The sequence below is a fragment of the Anomaloglossus baeobatrachus genome, chromosome 8 (assembly GCF_048569485.1).
Source record: "Anomaloglossus baeobatrachus isolate aAnoBae1 chromosome 8, aAnoBae1.hap1, whole genome shotgun sequence".
NCBI classification, from domain to species: domain Eukaryota; kingdom Metazoa; phylum Chordata; class Amphibia; order Anura; family Aromobatidae; genus Anomaloglossus; species Anomaloglossus baeobatrachus.
The window spans coordinates 255,281,811-255,299,874 of record NC_134360.1 but is presented as its reverse complement, the minus strand read 5'-3'; the positions used below and the strand labels follow the sequence as shown (position 1 = coordinate 255,299,874).

The 18,064-nt window shown below is 41.9% G+C and overlaps 1 protein-coding gene across 1 annotated transcript in view; it reads left to right on the top strand.

Annotated features, from left to right (window-relative positions):
• Window positions 1-1,278: 1,278 nt before the first annotated feature.
• Window positions 1,279-18,064, top strand: part of LOC142249543 (uncharacterized) — a 35,608-nt gene continuing 18,822 nt past the window's right edge. The window contains exons 1-9 of the mRNA XM_075321210.1: window positions 1,279-1,380; window positions 1,491-1,612; window positions 4,046-4,105; window positions 5,140-5,196; window positions 7,370-7,420; window positions 10,003-10,068; window positions 13,013-13,060; window positions 16,335-16,379; window positions 16,598-16,642. Of these exons, the coding sequence (XP_075177325.1) occupies window positions 1,332-1,380; window positions 1,491-1,612; window positions 4,046-4,105; window positions 5,140-5,196; window positions 7,370-7,420; window positions 10,003-10,068; window positions 13,013-13,060; window positions 16,335-16,379; window positions 16,598-16,642 (543 nt within the window). The 5' untranslated portion in view covers window positions 1,279-1,331. The remainder of the gene's footprint in view (window positions 1,381-1,490; window positions 1,613-4,045; window positions 4,106-5,139; window positions 5,197-7,369; window positions 7,421-10,002; window positions 10,069-13,012; window positions 13,061-16,334; window positions 16,380-16,597; window positions 16,643-18,064) is intronic.

The following is an 18,064-nucleotide window of genomic DNA, read 5'->3' as shown; positions in this document are numbered from 1 at the left end:
TGGCAGTAATCCGCCGGTACCGGATTATTGGCCTTCCGATCAATGCTAATTACCACCACAGTCCTTTTGAAACACAGTCTATACCATAACTGTTCCCTCTCCATTGTTTTCATTTACACTCTCTACATCTCATATATCAGAGTGCATGACACGGTGGCAGAGCAGTCCGGCAATCCAGCATCGAGTTCAGCTGAGATCAGAGAAGGTAGGTATGGGAATCTCCAGCTGTGACCTCAGGTGATCTCATTGCAGGACAGTTCTGCCGCCATGCCATGAAATCCGATAGTCCAGCAAACTGGCAGCTAGTTCAACTGAGGTCACAGCTGGTGGTTCCCACAGTACACTCTGTGCAGTGTGAGCCGACAACTGTGACCTCAGCTGAACAGCAGTCCAGCAATCCTGCAACTAAATCAGCTGAGGTCACAGAAGCTAGAGTGGGAACACCCAGCAGTTACCTCAGCTGAACTCACTGCAGATTGCCAGACTGCTCTGCCGCCGTGTCACACAATCCACAGTCCGGCAATCCGAGAGCGAGTTCAACTGAGGTCACAGTTGGTGGCTCACACTGCACAGAGGATAGCGTAGGGATCACCAGCTGTGACCTCACTTGAACTAGATGCCAGATTGCCAGACTGTCAGATTGCATGACACAGCCACAGAGTTGGCAATCCGGCAGTGAGTTTACCAGCGGTCACAGCTGGCACCATGGGAATCCCCAGCTGTGAACTCATGGCTTCTCACAGTAGGGGGCTCCCGCACTGCCCTCAGTGGCTGCAGTGAGCAGTCACGTTTTCTGTCACTGCAGCCTCTGGATGTAACAGAGCCAAGGATTGTTGTAGGCTAGTTTATAAACCTTAAAATACCTATAGAATAAGATATCGTATGGTAATTGCTCATCTCTCAACAATATCCTAATCATCATCTTCCATTTACAAGGGCCCACAAAGAAAAATAAGGGAATATATTGAGGTTCTCAAAATACAAACTGGAGATCATCCGCGTGTATAATTTAGGATAGGAGCGAGGATGCTCAGATTTTACCAACATGTTTTTGAGAAACTGAAAGAAATAAGGTCACGTTTGAAAATTACAAAATGAAAATTGTTTTGCGCATGAATGTTTGCACATAATGAGGAGTAGAACAAATAATTGGCAGATTCTAATTGTTTTGTTGCCAAATCTTTCAATACCTTTCCAAATTTAAGTTGCCAGAGGCTAGAACCTGTTTGAAGCCATCCTGGGGTGTTACTGATGTCACTGGTCATTACACTATAAAAGGTAAAGGAGCAAGTGGGTGAGTCACAATTGTGCAGAACGCAACCATCTGAACAATGAAGATCATTGTGTTCCTTGCACTGGCTTTTGTCAGTGTCTGCTCGGGTATGTATATTTATCACATTTTAGCTACTATTCATGATTTAAGATTTGTATAAAATTAACAGATTATTTTGTGTTTTTTTATTATGATATTCCTGCATTACCACCACCAGAGTCAAGCGGTCAGGCTTCAAATGGTGGAAATACCCAACCAAATTCTCCTACTTTTCGATGCGATTCACCATACATAAATAATTATGCAAATGACAAAAGCTGTTTGAAACACGCACTGGAGGTAAAATTTATTTTCTTTATCAATACCTAAAAGACAATCTATTATCTAGCGTTTTCTGAACTAAAGGCAAATATAGCAATGAAGTGTTTAGCAGGATATCCATATTATATAGTATGAATTTTCTTAAATGAATTATAATAAGTAATACAAAAACCTATAGGATATATTGTATATACAAAATTGAGATCTTCAAGGTATTGTATGAGTGACAAGTCTCGGCTATGGAAGAGACCTCTCAATCATCTACAGCGGCGCTGGGAGAAGCCAGCCGGGGACTTGTCTTCTATCTATAGCATTCTCTGAAAACCCGGAGCGTTTTACACAAAAATATAACTGGCCACAGCCATGAAACCAGCTCTGATTCATGGTTCCCATGGTTTGGGCAGCATGAACTAGGTTATGGGTTCTCATCAAGCATTGCAACACCTTCTACTAATTGATTGCAGCGATGTCATGAGTACAAACCTGTAAGGAGATGGACATATTGTCACATTCCCCTTGAAGACACCAATGTGGTTGTTGTAGTGTAAAGTGTGTTGTGCCATGTGTTATTGTGAAGGTAATGTGCTGTGTGAATTGTAATGTTTACCTGTATAATGTTCTGCGTTGTGCTATGATGAAGCTGTGTTCTGCCCAGTAACAGGCAGTGAATGGCGTAAGCGTTAAGGTTTGGGGGTCTAGCCCACGGTGGGTGCGGCTAGTGTAGGGACAGTGTGGCGTTTTCTGTTAGGAGGTCAGATAGGTCCCAGCATGAGACACAGACAGACCTAAGGTCTACTTAGTTGCATCATGACCCCCTAAAGGTACCATCAAGAGGAACAACATGACCCCCTAAAGGTAGTCAGACAGCAGTGGACCTAAGCTCCCAACGCCTAACTTCAGTCCATGGAAGCTCCAAATATTATTGTAGAATTAAAAGAACATTCGTTACACACAGGTCAGAAGTGAGGAAGAACTTATCCTAGTTTCTTCAAACTCCAGTCTCAAATGCCACCATGTCAAAAAGAATTTTCCCACCCTGTACACAACAATTTTTTTTTTAACTATTCTTCTACTATCCAATAATAGTTATAAAGCGGGATGGCAGAGATGACTGATAATCACATCTATCATCGTATCTGTTCAGCTATATATCTGTTTTTGTGTCCACCTATGTGTTGATAAGTGTCATAGTGCAAACTCTATAATAACACACTTCACACATAGCACTTACACAATCATATGCTGGACACACAAACTAAACACTCAACTTCTAACAGGGATTTGGGGGTGTTGCTTTTACAGAAGGGAGCAGTGATCCACAGAGGATCCACAGAGCAGAACTCATGAATGGAGACAAGTTTGCCTGGTTCAGATGGACTTTAGTTAAAAGCTCAATTCGGGAATCGGACTTGAGCCGAGCCTGACCCCAGACCACTAATGGGGACTCAAACTGCAGTGCTCTAAAATGGTCATAGTAAGGTCTAGGGGTCTGCAAAAAGAAGCAATTGCCCTGCAAACAAATGTGGATAGGGAATAAATAAAAATGACATGGGGTTCTACCTATTTTTCATAACCAACAGAAGGTAAAGCAGACAACTGCGGGCTGCAACCCTCAGCTTAGAGCTTAAGCTTGGCTGGTTATCAAAAATAAAGGGGATCTCACGCCTCTTTTTTTATTTAAATAATTAAAAAAAAAAACAACGGTGTGGGCTCTGTTCTATTTTTGATAACCAGCCAAGGTAAACCAGGCAGCTGGGGGCTGGTATTATTGGGCTGGGAAAGTTCATGGTTATTTGGGCCCCTCGCAACTTAACAATAGCAGCCCACAGCTATCCCAGAAGTGGCACACATTCATTAGATGCGCCTATTCTGGCGTTTTGCCCAATTGCTTTTCCCAATTGCCCTGGTGCAGTGCCATTCAGGGTAATACTTTTGGGGTTGATGTCAGCTGTGAATTAACAGCTGACATGAAGCCCAGGGGTTACTAATGGAAAGGAGTCTATCAGACAAAGCTGGGGGAGCACAAGGTCTCAAACAGCCACCAGATCCGTGATGTCGTCATGGAGGATGGAAGAGGATCCAGTGGCTCCTGTGAAGCTGCAGGGAACTCCCGGACAAACAAACAGAGTTAAGGCAGTGCTTGAAAATAATGGTGGACACACATTATAGTCACACTTTCGGCACAATTTGTCCAAGCTCCCGCTATTGTTTTTGCCAAGGGTCGCTTTACTGTCCATTTGAACTTGTATAAGAGACATCCTAGATCATTGAACTCAAAATGTTATACAAATTTTAACATTGCTTAAAATGTATTTTTTTCTAGGAATTTTGTGAGTGTTCTGTATATACTTTTTGTACTTAAAAGGCTGAGAACTATTTGTAAGTAATAACTGAACTAGATGCTGAGTGCCATGTACCAGTAATCTCTATGACATCGTTTTGTGTTCACAGGCTGTCTCAAAACTTGAGATAAGTGGAAACAGACTGATCTGTAAACACTATTTCGGTCAGGTATGGAAAATTAAGTTAAATAAATTACTCGAAAACATTAATCTTAAACACGTATACAGATGTAGCAAACATTAACTAGACACTTAGCACCCTATGATATGATGCAGCAAACAGTAACATTGGCTTGTCTCTTGATCGTTGTGATTGTACCAGTTTTCACAGGTGAGGATGATGATAGCAACATACTACTTGATAATAGAAAATAATGTTCTAGTAGAGATGGATGGATGGATTCGCGGAACTCCAGTCCACCAGGCATGTCAGTAGCCTTCTTACTGAAGGAAAGCTTGTGAATCTCTTACCTTCCAGGATCCTTAGCGGCACTTTTGACCGGCTGGACTGGCACGACGTCATGCCGCAATAATGTTGTGCTAGCCTGGCTAATCAAAAGCCACACTGGCTAACCCAGAAGGTAAGAGATTTGTAAGTCTCCCATAGAGCAGCCAGAGACTACTGATCTAGCGGATGGACCGGAATCCCACGAATTGATCTGCCCATTTAACTTTTTAGCTATATTATGTGACCACCCCAGCTGGTGGCTTTCCACGTACACCTTAGCGAATTATGAAAGTAGTGTTATTGTGTCATATTTGGTAAAGTGTTACAACCTAAAACCAGTACAGATCGAAGACCATGGAATGTGCATGCTATCATTAGACTGCAGAGGTCTAAAAAGTAAAAAGGAGTAAAAAGGGGGTCCCTATTCAGGGCCCTTATCTGTTAAAGTAGAGAGTGGCTGCAAAGATCATCTGTCACTCCGGAGGACCGAAGAGGTCTGTACATAACACAGTCAACTACTTTCACGAAAAAATACTTCCCTTTCACTATGGAGCTAGATGCTTGCTGCTACATGACCACCTCTGAATCATTTATCATCAAGGAACCCTTCTAAAACTAAATAATCAACCAAAGAAAATGTTTTCTCCTTATGGAGAGATACTGTGCTCCCTACTTGATTTATATGGTTAATTATGCGATATTTCCATTCCTTCGGCTTATTGAGATGATTTATTACTTCATTTTTGACTCTGCAGATGAACCAGAGATTTGAATTCTATCAAGATTTTACTGCTGAAACAACGGCGTTTATGGTGAGAATAACATTTCATTATTGGTAATCACGAGCTTGCACTAAGTTGCACCTGAAACATTTTAAAGGAATTTTCCCAAATTACGCAGTACATGTCTAACAAAATTTGACAAGTGTCTGATCTACGAAGTTCCTAAAGCTGAGACCTGAACCAGCCACAAGACAGATTTATGACTGCCTGTGCTATACTTTCTTCTGTATATAGTCAGCTCTAAGATAACAGCTTGGATGTAGCATTGTTAAAACTTGGAGCTGTGCATGCGCGATCACCGCTGGAAGTTTGGCTATTGTGATAGCCGAACGCCTCCCGTCATCATAGAATCTAATCAGTAGCAACTGCCATAACCCAGTAATGGGAAAGTCTTCACTGTTCTGACTGGGTAACAGCTAACCTTTGGCCTGAGGACTTGCTGCGTCTCGGTGCTATGGGAGAACAGTTGCCCTCCTACTTCTGTCACCCCACTGACTCTTCATGCCTGTTGCAGTGCTGTGAATCCTTATTCCTCTGCACTGCTGTCCTCGATCTGCTTGGCACCTTCCCAGGCTGGGTCAGTAACTTCATCATCCCCCACCTCGTCTTCCACTTCTGCACTCTGGTCCTCCTGACTCGTTGACTTAACAACCTCACTGGTTAGCAACTGTGTCTCATCATCTTCTACCTCCTGAGACACTAATTGCCGTTCCCCATCATTGTCTTCTTTTGACCATGGCTGATCAAATATTTGAGCATCACTACACACAATATCCTCATGTATATTTTGAAATGTGCATGGCAAGAGGCCAGAATCAATAAATTGAAATGTAAATAGCTCCTCGGAGCGTACCAGTGTGGGATCACTTGTCCCCTAAGACTCGCCATGGTGGGAAAAAGTAGGATCAGAGTGAGGATTATGTGGTCCAGACTCTTGGCTAGTGAGACTGTCCCATGTGGAAGACAGGGTGGTGCTGGGAAACATGCTGGAAACATTATTTGCCATCCAACCGACCACCTATTTGCACTATTCTGGCTTCAAGAGTGGTGTCCTGTGCCTCCCTGCAAAGTCGGATAGGAAGCTAGGTTTCGTGGATGAGCGTGCTTGTTGTGCTCCAGCAGCAGGCACAGTTTCCCCTGGCCCACGGCCTTGGTCTCTGCGTGCACTACCAGCAGCACTTCCACTTCTCTGTCCCTTACCGCACACATTGAGCATTTCAAATTAGGTATAGAATATATGTCTGCAAACTTTCCGGTATTAATTGGGAAAAGACAATCTGTAACCCTGAAAATGACTTTTGAGATTGCAGCAGCAGTAGTATACCTATGAAAGAACTGGCAATAAACCCTGCCTATATGCCTCTAATCCAAAACGGTCCCTACTCCACCAGCTATCCCTACACTAAAAGCAGGTAACAGCAGTTTTACTATTCTTCATACCGGGATCCAGGATTTGGTTACACTAGTATGGCCAGTATGTGAGCAGTATAGGCACCAACAACTCCCATTCTCTGCCATCCCGGGATCCAGGATTTGGTTACACTAGTATGGCCAGTATGTGAGCAGTATAGGCACCAACAACTCCCATTCTCTGCCATCCCGGGATCCAGGATTTGGTTACACTAGTATGGCCAGTATGTGAGCAGTATAGGCACCAACAACTCCCATTCTCTGCCATCCCGGGATCCAGGATTTGGTTACACTAGTATGGCCAGTATGTGAGCAGTATAGGCACCAACAACTCCCATTCTCTGCCATCCCGGGATCCAGGATTTGGTTACACTAGTATGGCCAGTATGTGAGCAGTATAGGCACCAACTCCTCCCATTCTCTGCCATCCCAGGCTTTTATATTTAGTAACTGTGCCACAACTGTTACCTGACCAGGCATGTCTTCTAATCTCCTCCTTCAAAAGAAACATCTATTTTGCTACTTAGTTCCTGCTTGTTCTTCTTGGCCACCAGATGGCGATGTTCTCCAGCAGACACTGCAAGATATTAGCTGAGTGCATCTTCTGCTGCTCCTACTCCCTTACAAGAACATAGCCTAATGTGTACAGGGTGTAACTTGTAGCGTGAATTAGTTCTGAACACTAGGACTAGTGCTCTTTTGAATGTAATATAATAAGATATATTGCCATTTATTATATATTGCTGTATAGTAATGTATGTTTAGGTGATGTACTGTTTTTTTTATTTGGCAGAAATGCGCTGGTTGTGTTGGCGGTGGAATGCTCGGTTTAGAAAACCTAGCAGTAAGTTTATACAGATTAATATATACAGCTCATCAATATAAGTGATGCTATTATATATGGCGTTATAAATTCTGGATATTCCTAATGCTGGGTACATGAAACACGCTATAATGATAACATCTAAGACTATATTACAGTCAGTCTCCTATCCTAATGCCTTGTAAAAGAGATACATGTAAAGTTGTAATCAAGTAAGTCCTATGCGTTTATGTCTAGGAATAATAATAAGAAAATGAGTGGTCGCCGTACACAAATCGCACAGATAGTGTAATTAAGTGGGAGGGTTTTTACAGACGTTACATTAGCACATACTGCTTCTTGACTCTTCAGATTTCATAGTGGCTTGACTATAAATTAACAAAAAGGAGACAGTTGCACTCTGTAGTGGAACAATGAATATGGGAGTATAAACATGCATTACTGCTATAAAAAACATGTAAAAATTGAGATACTTAGCACACAAAATTGGCCAGTTTTATGTGAGCCCAACAGCCAGCGACAAGGCATCCTCATTTTTGTTGGGTCCCTACCAAATTACCACCTCTCTTTGGGTTAAAAACCTACAATTTATGGGCGGACAGGAACCTGCAAATGGAGAATTAAAAGTGCCTCACGCTAAAGAGCAGGAGCTCAATCAGAAGGCATGACCCTGTAATCTAAGAAAAAGGCTGATGGTACATCCTATCTTTCTAATGTGAACAGGTGCAAACTGAACAAGAAATATAGAAACAAAAAAGAGACAGCTGCACTCTGTAGAGCTAAGACATGTGGAACAATGAATACGGGAATATAGACATGCATTATTACTATGAAAAACATGTAAAATTTGAGATTCTTAGCACACAAAAGTGGCCAGGTTTATGTGAGCCCAACAGCCAGTGGCAAGGCAATCTCATTTTTGTTTGGTACATATCAAACTAAAGCCTTTGGGTTAAAAAAAACAACACACTCCAATTTATGGGAGGACAGGAACCTGCAAATGGAGAATTAAAATCGCCTGAGGCTGAAGAGCAGGAGCTCAATCAGAAGGCATAACACATTATCACATTAGTTCCATATTCCCAGATTATAAGAACAGTCTAAATCTATATTCCCTTAGTTAAAAATGTAACTAATCCTTATTTCCCAATCCTACTTGACAAATACAACTCCAGAATGATCTCTGGAACCATAATGACCCCGCAAAATTGATATTGGAAAATAACAGTTGCCACAAAATGAAATTTTGCTTCTTCTTTTATAATAGGGTGCTTATCATTTTATTTTGCATTTAATATCTATCCCTGAAGGTGCAGAATATAGGTAGGGATCATAGTCCTAATCGCTCACAAACCCGCTCTATGGCTGCCCACTGAGCTCCGGCTGGAGTATGTCCACGGTGCAAACTTGTGGGACCCGATTCATGAAGACCGGCGATCTTCAAGCTAGCCTCGATGAAGGTGCGGGGTGGAGCGCGAGGTTCCTGATTTATTAGGAAGCTCACGCCATATAATGAATCAGGCGTGTTTGACAAGTGACAGGCGCTTCCATGTGCACCTCGCAACGAATCGTACTCTAGTATCTGCTGGACTAAAATTTGTGCCGTAGAAAACGTCACCACTGGCCATAAATTTAAGCAACAGTCACCATGCCGCAGTCCCTCACCAGCACCGCCCCTTTGTCAGAGCCGGGCAAAAATGGCATGAGACTGACAAAAGTTACAACATTTTAGTGCAACCTCAAAGTGCGCAAAACGTTTGTGACTTCTCAAAGCTTTTTACGCTGGAATACTGTCATAAAAGCTGTGATGATTAGGCACAAACTTTCTATTGAGCTCTTACACTACTTTGTGTGCGCTCTCATGTAGAAACCCAGCTTCTGTCTGCTGAACAAAATGCAACAGAGAATTCTGGGCTGTTTTTTAGCATTTGCTGGAGGTTTAAGGCCCAGGACTCCCTCTGATCTGCTGCACGTGTTAGTGTGACGCTACTCACTAGTCATGAACAAGCCGCGAATTAGAGTAGTCAAATGTTTCGGGGTCAGATAAGATAGAAAGCGCGTCGTAAACTAAGACGTAAGACAGACGTAGTAAGGTCACTGTCCAGAGTCAGAGTACTAGGAGGATAGCGAATCAAAGCAAAATGGCAAGACAAACAGATGGTCAAAGGAGGTGGAAGATCTGGCAACAATACATCAAAGCACAAATAAAGGAGGCGAACATGCACCAATTAGCATATGGCATGACTGGCAGTGATCTGGGACAGACTGCTCAGCTAAGTAGTTGGGCAATCACTCAGAACATGGAACACTGGAAAAACCCCAGCACCTTCCAGTCTCAGATTGGACGCCTGAGCTGTCCATCAACATACCGGACAGATCAGTACACCCATGCATGGATCGGACAAATGAGCTGTCACTCACCAAACTGACAGCTCAGCACACCCTAATTCCATGGGGCACAAAATTGTATCCAAGACACACTGAGTGAACATATTGTGACAGTTGTAAAGTAACTAGTAACTAGATATTGAATAAAAAAAAATACAACGTTACTCATTAAATGAAAATAGTATCGTGATGTATGACTTTGATATTTATTCTAGGGAGCGACAGGAGCTGCGGCTGGAGCTGCTTTTGCTGAAATATTTCCGATCATTGCAGAGACAATAGTAAGTTTTTTATTTATGTTTTACTGCCTCATATGAGATAAAGGACAGTCTTTGAATATTCTAAAGTGTTATTCCTAAAAAAAAAAAATCCATTTATTCTCTATTCACTGGTTGGGGAGTGGAATATCTTGCGGATTGCTTACAACCGCTGAGACCTCTAGTGGTTCGAAGCAGGGGAGGTCTTAGCATTGGCGCAACGAACTACCAAAGAGGTTAGGCGGCTATTACCACCTCCAAGACAAGTGGAATTGTCCATTTTTTATGTTTTATTGGACTGAAACGGGCCCATATATTGTTCTTGCACAAGGGCCCTATTCTGTCTGCGTCCGCCAGTGGCTGGGAGCTGGGCCTGAGAATTCAGTTTTGCAGCCCTGTCCTGCATAGATCCAATCATTGCCTATGGGACTACTTGACAGTTCCAAAGACAAGGAATGGAATTGACGACAAGCGATGCGCACCCAGCTCCTTTCAGGAAAGGGTTACATAGCTGCAAGCTTCAATTTCCAGAACACCCAGGGGGGATAAGCAAGTTATCCTCCATCATAGTTAGGAGATAAGCTGATTGTGAACAACCCTATAATAATGAGGCCTGCTTCAAGAAAAATGAATTATCCAAGGGAAGCTCAGTTGCATTATAGAGCGATACGTTCTTCCCGAGTTCAATTTCTCAAATAACAGTGGTATTTCTATGTTGCCTACTTATTGATATGACTTGTAGTTTACCTTTGCTATCTATGTGCACACTCAAAGATGATTATACACTGAAAAAGCACAACGATCAGTGTTCCCTCCAGATAGGATCTTTTCTCCAAAGTCTTTCAGGATTTGAGCAGAGATTTAAAGGGGTTGTCTAGGTGTTTTCCATTGATGGCCTATCCATAGGATCAGTCATCAATTTCTATCCGGTTGATGAGGGTGCAGCTACATTATTATTATTTATTTATAGAGCACCATTGATCCCATGGTGCTGTACATGAAAAGGGGGTTACATACAGAACACATATACAAGTTACAATAGACAGACTAGTACAGAGGGAAGAGGACCCTACCCTTGCGGGCTTACATTCTAAAGGATTTTGGGGAGGAGACAGTAGGTGGGGTGGGGGGTCGGGCGGCAGCTCCGCACGGTGGTCGGGCGCCAATACAACTGTTTTGTGGCCGCAGCTGGATACTGCATATCTGCCCTCTATTTCAATCAATACAGGAGGCGCATATGCTGTACCTGGTCATGGCTACTATAACTCCTCTACTTGGTGCTGCTCCACTGGATCGTTTATTTTCTGTGCCTTGTTGTTGCAAAAATATGCACCCTGGAAAAAAAAATGCAATATTTCCCTTCAACCAACTGTGTGAATACCACAGAACTTCTCTATTGGCATGGTTTTTTTTTTCTCCTGAGGCTGGCCAACCAAAAAATCAGCCAAATCCACAGGGACGTTCTGTGGGTTATGCCCAATTAGTGAAGGGGAAGATCAGGGGGCCATAACTTTGGAACACATGAGCACAGAAGAAAAAGAAAAACTAAAGAAAAACTACCAAAATCAGTGGAGCAGCGGCAATCAGAGGCGATAGTCTAAATTAAAAAAATCCAATGAAGGGTCCTCCTAAACCTCAGTGTTATGTTCATACTAAACAAAGACTTTATAAAAAAAACAAAACCCCAAAAAACAGAGTTCGGGAGCTTTACATATGCAAACCACTTTCGCGAGCATCGCTGTGCTTGGGTACGCTCAGTGCTCGGGTACGCTCGGTGCTCGGGTACGCTCGGTGCTCGGGTACGCTTGGTGCTTGGGTACACTCGGTGCGAGCCTCTTGCAGTGTTTGAATGGCTCACAATGGGGGTAATTGGTAATAATAATAATCTTTATTTCTATAGCGCCAACATATTCTGCAGCGCCTTACAATTCAGGAGGATCATATACAAACAAGTAACAGTAATAGAAAATACAATATTTAGGGGGAAAAAAAAGACAACCCTGCTCGCGGGAGCTTACAATGACAATCCAGCCATCTCAAGGAAATGGGGGATAGATAATGGCTTCTTGGACCAGTTGGCCAGAACCTTGAGATGCATTTGGGTGCCATGGTAATGGCGTGATTGGATGTAGTGTGCACCAAACAAAAAAAATGGAAAAACCCCAAACACCCTCTTCCAGAAGTGACCTGTTTATGGCTGGCTGTATGTGAGTGGAGACCCGAACTGTCCAATTAGTGACTTCCATTGGGGTTCACGTCAAGTCCAGGTCTCAAACAATACTCAAGGCTCTGGCCAACTGGTCCAGGACGCCATTATCTATCCCCCATGAGATGGCTGGATTGTCATTGTAAATAAGCACTTGTACCTTGCCCCTCCCCCCACCTCATTGTAGAGTGTAAGCTCTCACGAGCAGGGTTGCTATTTTTCCCTTTAAATATTGTATCTTCTATAATTGTAACTTGTTTGTATATGTTTATGTATATGATATGTATATGTATATGAGCCTCCTGAATTGTAAAGCGCTGCGGAATATGTTGGCGCTATAGAAATAAAGATTATTGTTATTATTATTATCGATACTTTTTGTAAAAGTCCGGCTGAACCCGCCGAACCGAACTTCCATGGGTCCGCTCATCTCTACTTGTAACAGTTAGGGTTGTGATGACCAAATGGAATATTTTGCAAATTACGGATAACATACCCAATCTGTAAGGGAAAACTTACAAGACTGCAGCGCAAATGTCCATGGTAAGAAACCAAGTATCAGTCATAAATCAGAAAGGTATTGTAAATGGAGATCTCTGCTCAGATCTCATTCCTGCCCATTACCGCGCCAAAACCATCAGTTGTTGTTACCATTACCAATGTGGCAAATAGAAAGAGCCTTTGTGCACCATTATTATTAATGTTATTACTTCTATAAAACATCTGCATCTTCTGATTATTATTCTACGCTTTGTTTTTTAGCATGGCATAAAGCTTGCCGAACCAGTGCTAGACTTTATGTGCATTTTGGTAAGGACAGACCTTTTCTTCAATACACAAGTATTTATTTACACTTTTGTATATATTATATACAGTATATATACACATACATACAGTATATATATACACAGGGTGGTCCAAAAGTAGGTGGACAGCATGTGTATAGGGTTATCAAACACGGTGTAAAGTGAAACTGACTCAGTTGCCCTTAGCAACCAATCAGATTCCACCTTTCATTTTCCAAAGAGTCTGAAGAATGAAAGGTGGAATCTGATTGGTTGCTAAGGGCAACTGAGTCAGTTTCACTCTACACCATGTTTGATAACCCTATACACATGCTGTCCACTTACTTTTGGACCACCCTGTGTATATATATATATATGTTTGACCCTATCACTAAATATACTGTATTGCAACAGAAGACAGTGTGTGGTGTGAAAACAGAGCTCAGTAAATTCCTCGTAGGGTGGTAATTTTAGTGGCACCGGCAGAAACATAAGAAATATAATGTAGATTTATAGAGTAATATTCTGAGGTTGAAAATCTAAACCAATGGTTGTTAAAGTAATAAAACATTCTGCACAGTCATTTTATTAAACTTGCTTCCATTTATACATCCATTTATTTCTACCTTAGAATTTAGTTTTACCAGTGATTGTAGGCAGCTATAAAAAATTCCAGATCATCTTCTTAAAGGGGTTGTCCACTACTTGGAAACCTCTTCTCACTCCCATGTTCACCCCTATAAAAATTAAATAAAAGCTTATACTTAGCTGCCTGCGCAGTTCAAGCGGTGTCGGAACTGGCATTCGCGGGGCCCGCACATTGCTATGACACGCGATCACGCAATCAATCAGCGCAGGCTTCTCTGTCCCCATCTTCAGACAATTGCCGCTCACTTTCGGTTGATCACTTAAGCACCTAAAGGTGGGGAGAGAAGCCTGCGCTGATTGGTTGCGAGCCTCATGTGTCATAACAATGTGGCGCAGGCCCCGCGAACGCGAGTTTTGACACCGCTGGAACAGCGCAGACACCTGAGTGGAGGCTTTTTTAGTTTTTGTTGGGGAGAACATATGGAATGAGAAGAGGTTGTCCAAGTAGTAGACAACCCCTTTAAAGGATTAGCCTCAACATCACTAATCATTAAAATTGCAAAGTGCTAATAAAAACAGCAACTTTTATATTTACTTTTTAAAGGGAACTTGTTATGTAAAAAAAAAATGCTATTGACCTGAAGATATGTGTTTAGTCTACGGGTGAATAGCGTTCTGAACCTGCCCGGCGCCTGCACATAGAGCCCCGCTGCCGGGAGGAAATTAACTTTATTTTATACCAAATGACTCTGTTCATAAATATAATAAATCATTGAATAAAGGCTACGTGCCAAAACGTTTTACAAAAGTACAAAATATATTTTATTTTAGCAATGTGACACAGGAACACACAAATGGTGCAAAGTAGTGAAGATAAAATCAATACACACAAACAAAAAACAGGGCAGCCATGCATGTCGGGACTATATTCAATATCAAGATCTTAGCTCCATATAGAATCTAATTGCTGAAGGACCAAAAGTGTTGAAAATGGCATGCTGCAAAGTTGCATAAATATTAGTGTATAGAAATAGAGTATACCAAATGCAACCACTAGAGGTCTCACATGCCTGGGTCACGAAATTAGTACAGTAGTAAGTAAAGGGAGATCATGCTGCACATTAGAAAAACAATGCTCCAGCCAGATAGTGACCCACCAAGGAGCGGCCTGACTAAACACGCTGCCCTGCACCTCAACACGTGTTTCGCTTCCGCTTCATCGGGAGGTCACTGCAAGGTTTGTCCTATTGATAGCAAATTTTGACAGCAGGATACACCATTCTCTGGTTATTATCAATGTATTAGGCTGGAGTCACACTTGCGCGTATCTCACGAGAGTCTCGCATTGTATCACCCGGCACGGCCGCACACTCTCCTGACAGGAGCGGGTCGGTTGCATGTATTTCTATGCAGCTGAGACGCTCCTGTCCGGAGACCATCAGGCCATGCCAGGTGATGCAATGCGAGATTCTCACGAGATACGCGCAAGTGTGACTTCAGCCTTATTGTGATTCTTATACCCATTGACTTGACCACATATACTTGCTACATTGTTGCTAATCTAGTCAGCTGTTTTTTTGTATCGCCTTGTACTAATTTCGTGACCCAGGCATGTGAGACCTCTAGTGGTTGAATTTGGTATACTCTATTTCTATACACTAATATTTATGCAACTTTGCAGCATGCCATTTTCAATCACTTTTGGTCCTTCAGCAATTAGATTCTATATGGAGCTAAGATCTTGATATTGAGTATAGTCCCGACACGCATGGCTGCCCTGTTTCTGGTTTGTGTGTATTGATTTTATCTTCACTACTTTGCACCATTGGAGTGTTCCTGTGTCGCATTGCTAAAATAAAATATATTTTGTACTTTTGTAAAACTTTTTGGCACATAGCCTTTATTCAATGAGTTATTATATTTATGAACAGAGTCATTTGGTATAAATTAATTCCTGCTTTGGTGACTTTTGTCAAGCTATATGCATCTTTGATTTGGATCAGAGTATTCTTTTGTGGTTAATTAACTTTATTCCTTCTGGCAGCATTCGGGGTTCAGTGATTGGTGGCTGTAACTGTGCCCCCTGGATTGACTGACAGCTCACTCAGCATTAAGGTTGGCTGTCAGTCAGTTTTGGAGGCATGGTTACAGTTAACGCCCAGTATACACTGAGTGGTGACTGAAAATGTGCTGGAGCCTTTTCTATGACTGACAGCCTGAGGCTGCCAGGAGGAATAAAGTTTAAATCCTCCCAGCAGTGGGGCTCTCGGTGCAGGTACCACATTTTCAGGTTAGTAGCATTTTTTAACATGACAGATTCCCTTTAATAAAAAAGACCCTCTCCGTTCTCAAAAACGGAAGGATTTATTTCAATTCTCTAGGTAACAGAAGTGGTTTAGCATCTGCAGCGCTTACAAGCTCTTTTTAAAACAGCTTGTAAGTGTTGATCTATATATGGCCAGATTACTGTATCCGTAATCTGGCGAGCTTTAGTACCCTTTCCCTCCTGCTATGTTGCAGTGGAAATTTGTTTTTGCATGCAGCATCAAAGAACTCACAAATCAGATCAGCAGCTTAACGCTGCCGCTAGTCCGGACCGTCAAGCAGGATGTCAGGAGGCAGTGCGGCAGTGATGGGGATACGTGAACACCACCCTGTAAAGCAGTGACAGCCTTGTTTTATTGCTTAATATTATCTATTTTATCCAACAGTTAAACAATTCTTTAACAGCAGAATGTTTGAAAGCGATCACCGATGTAAGTATATTCCATAGATTCCACAGATTTCTCCATGCCCCTTCCAGAAATTTCTGCAACAAATCTCCCGCGTTTCTATCCCCTGGAAAACATATAATGGGATATTAGCCTCGCTGACCCGCCAGATCTTAATGACGAGTATACAAGGTCCAATCACTATTAGGGGCACAGATTTAATGGCCGCTCAATTTTATCCTAACGCGGTGTTTTTACTTTAGAATGTGAATCTTCTGCTTGATGACCTGAAAGACCTCTCCTGCCAGGTAAAGAGCGCTACACTATTTACTAACAGAACGGATTTTATTTTTAACCCCTTCCAGGTCACTTTATTTTTAGTTTTTCCGCCTTCCTTTTTTCCTCTTCTTATTCCAAGAGCCATAACTTTTACAAATGAACTGGAAAACAGGATAAAAACATACCGGTGGGGTAAAATTGTGCAACATTGTGGTTCAGACTCGTTCACTTTAAGTCAATGGGGGTTAAAAAATGGATGATCATCCGTATGGCACGCGTTTATCATGGATCCTTTATAATTATTAAAAAGAATCTATCAGCAAGTTTTTGTTATGTAATCTGAGTGCAGCATGATAGAGACCCTGATTCCAGTGATGGGCCAGTTACTGGATTGCTTCCTCCAGTTCTGATAGAGTACCTGTTTTCTCTGCTGTAGATCTAGAAGTAGTCAGAATGCGGAGCCCTTTATAACTCCGCCCACATCTCTGATTGGGCAATCAGTGGTGAGGGCGGGGTTACACAGATTAGCTGGACTGGCCTGCACATGACTTAGTCCTACATTGATAACCTCCTAATGATAAAACATTGATTGTATTAAAACAACACACAGGCTAATAAGTGACGTATTACTGGAATCAGGGATCTCTTGCTCTATATTGTGCTGCTCTCAAATTAAGGCTGTAGTCACACTTACATGTAACTCGAGCGAAGATCGCATCGAGCTGCCATGACTGGCAGCTGGCTCTCCAGACAGGAGTGTGTCACCTTCATGTATTTCTATGCAGCTGACACACTCTTGTCAGGAGAGCCGCCGGACGATCCGGACGATGCCATGCTCGCGCGAGTCAGACTCAAGTGTTACTCCAGCCTAATTAGCAAAAACCTGCTGACAGGTTCCCTTTAATATAGGAAACTGTATATGGCCTTTAAATTATTTCTTAAATTCTTCATGCAATAAACAAATGCCATAAAGTTGTATAAAATGGACATACAGTTTACATACAAATGAAATTCTGGATGAAAAATTAACCATTTTTTTTTCAGGCTGAAAAATGCATAATTTTGCATACAATCCTCTGAACCCGATATAAGTCTTACAATTTCTCATTCAGAACTATGAAAGAATTTTTTAAGGCGTTGACCCATAAATTGTATTCTGCCCAAAAACAAGTAAAAACCATAAAAAATACACTTAGAAAGATCAGGCTACCAAATACATAATATCACATTATACAAAGACCTGACACCCATATAATATATGAGAAATATACAAATCCATTAATGTTTCAAAATAGTCCGAAGAGCAAAAATAAATTCCACACAAATAGAAAAAATGTGCACCAATAAAATAGTATTGCTGAGATACACCATTGGTAGTACATAGAGAGAAAATCACTGGAAGGTGCTAAATATTCTCCTGATAACTAGAAGGTGTTACACAAATGCCATTA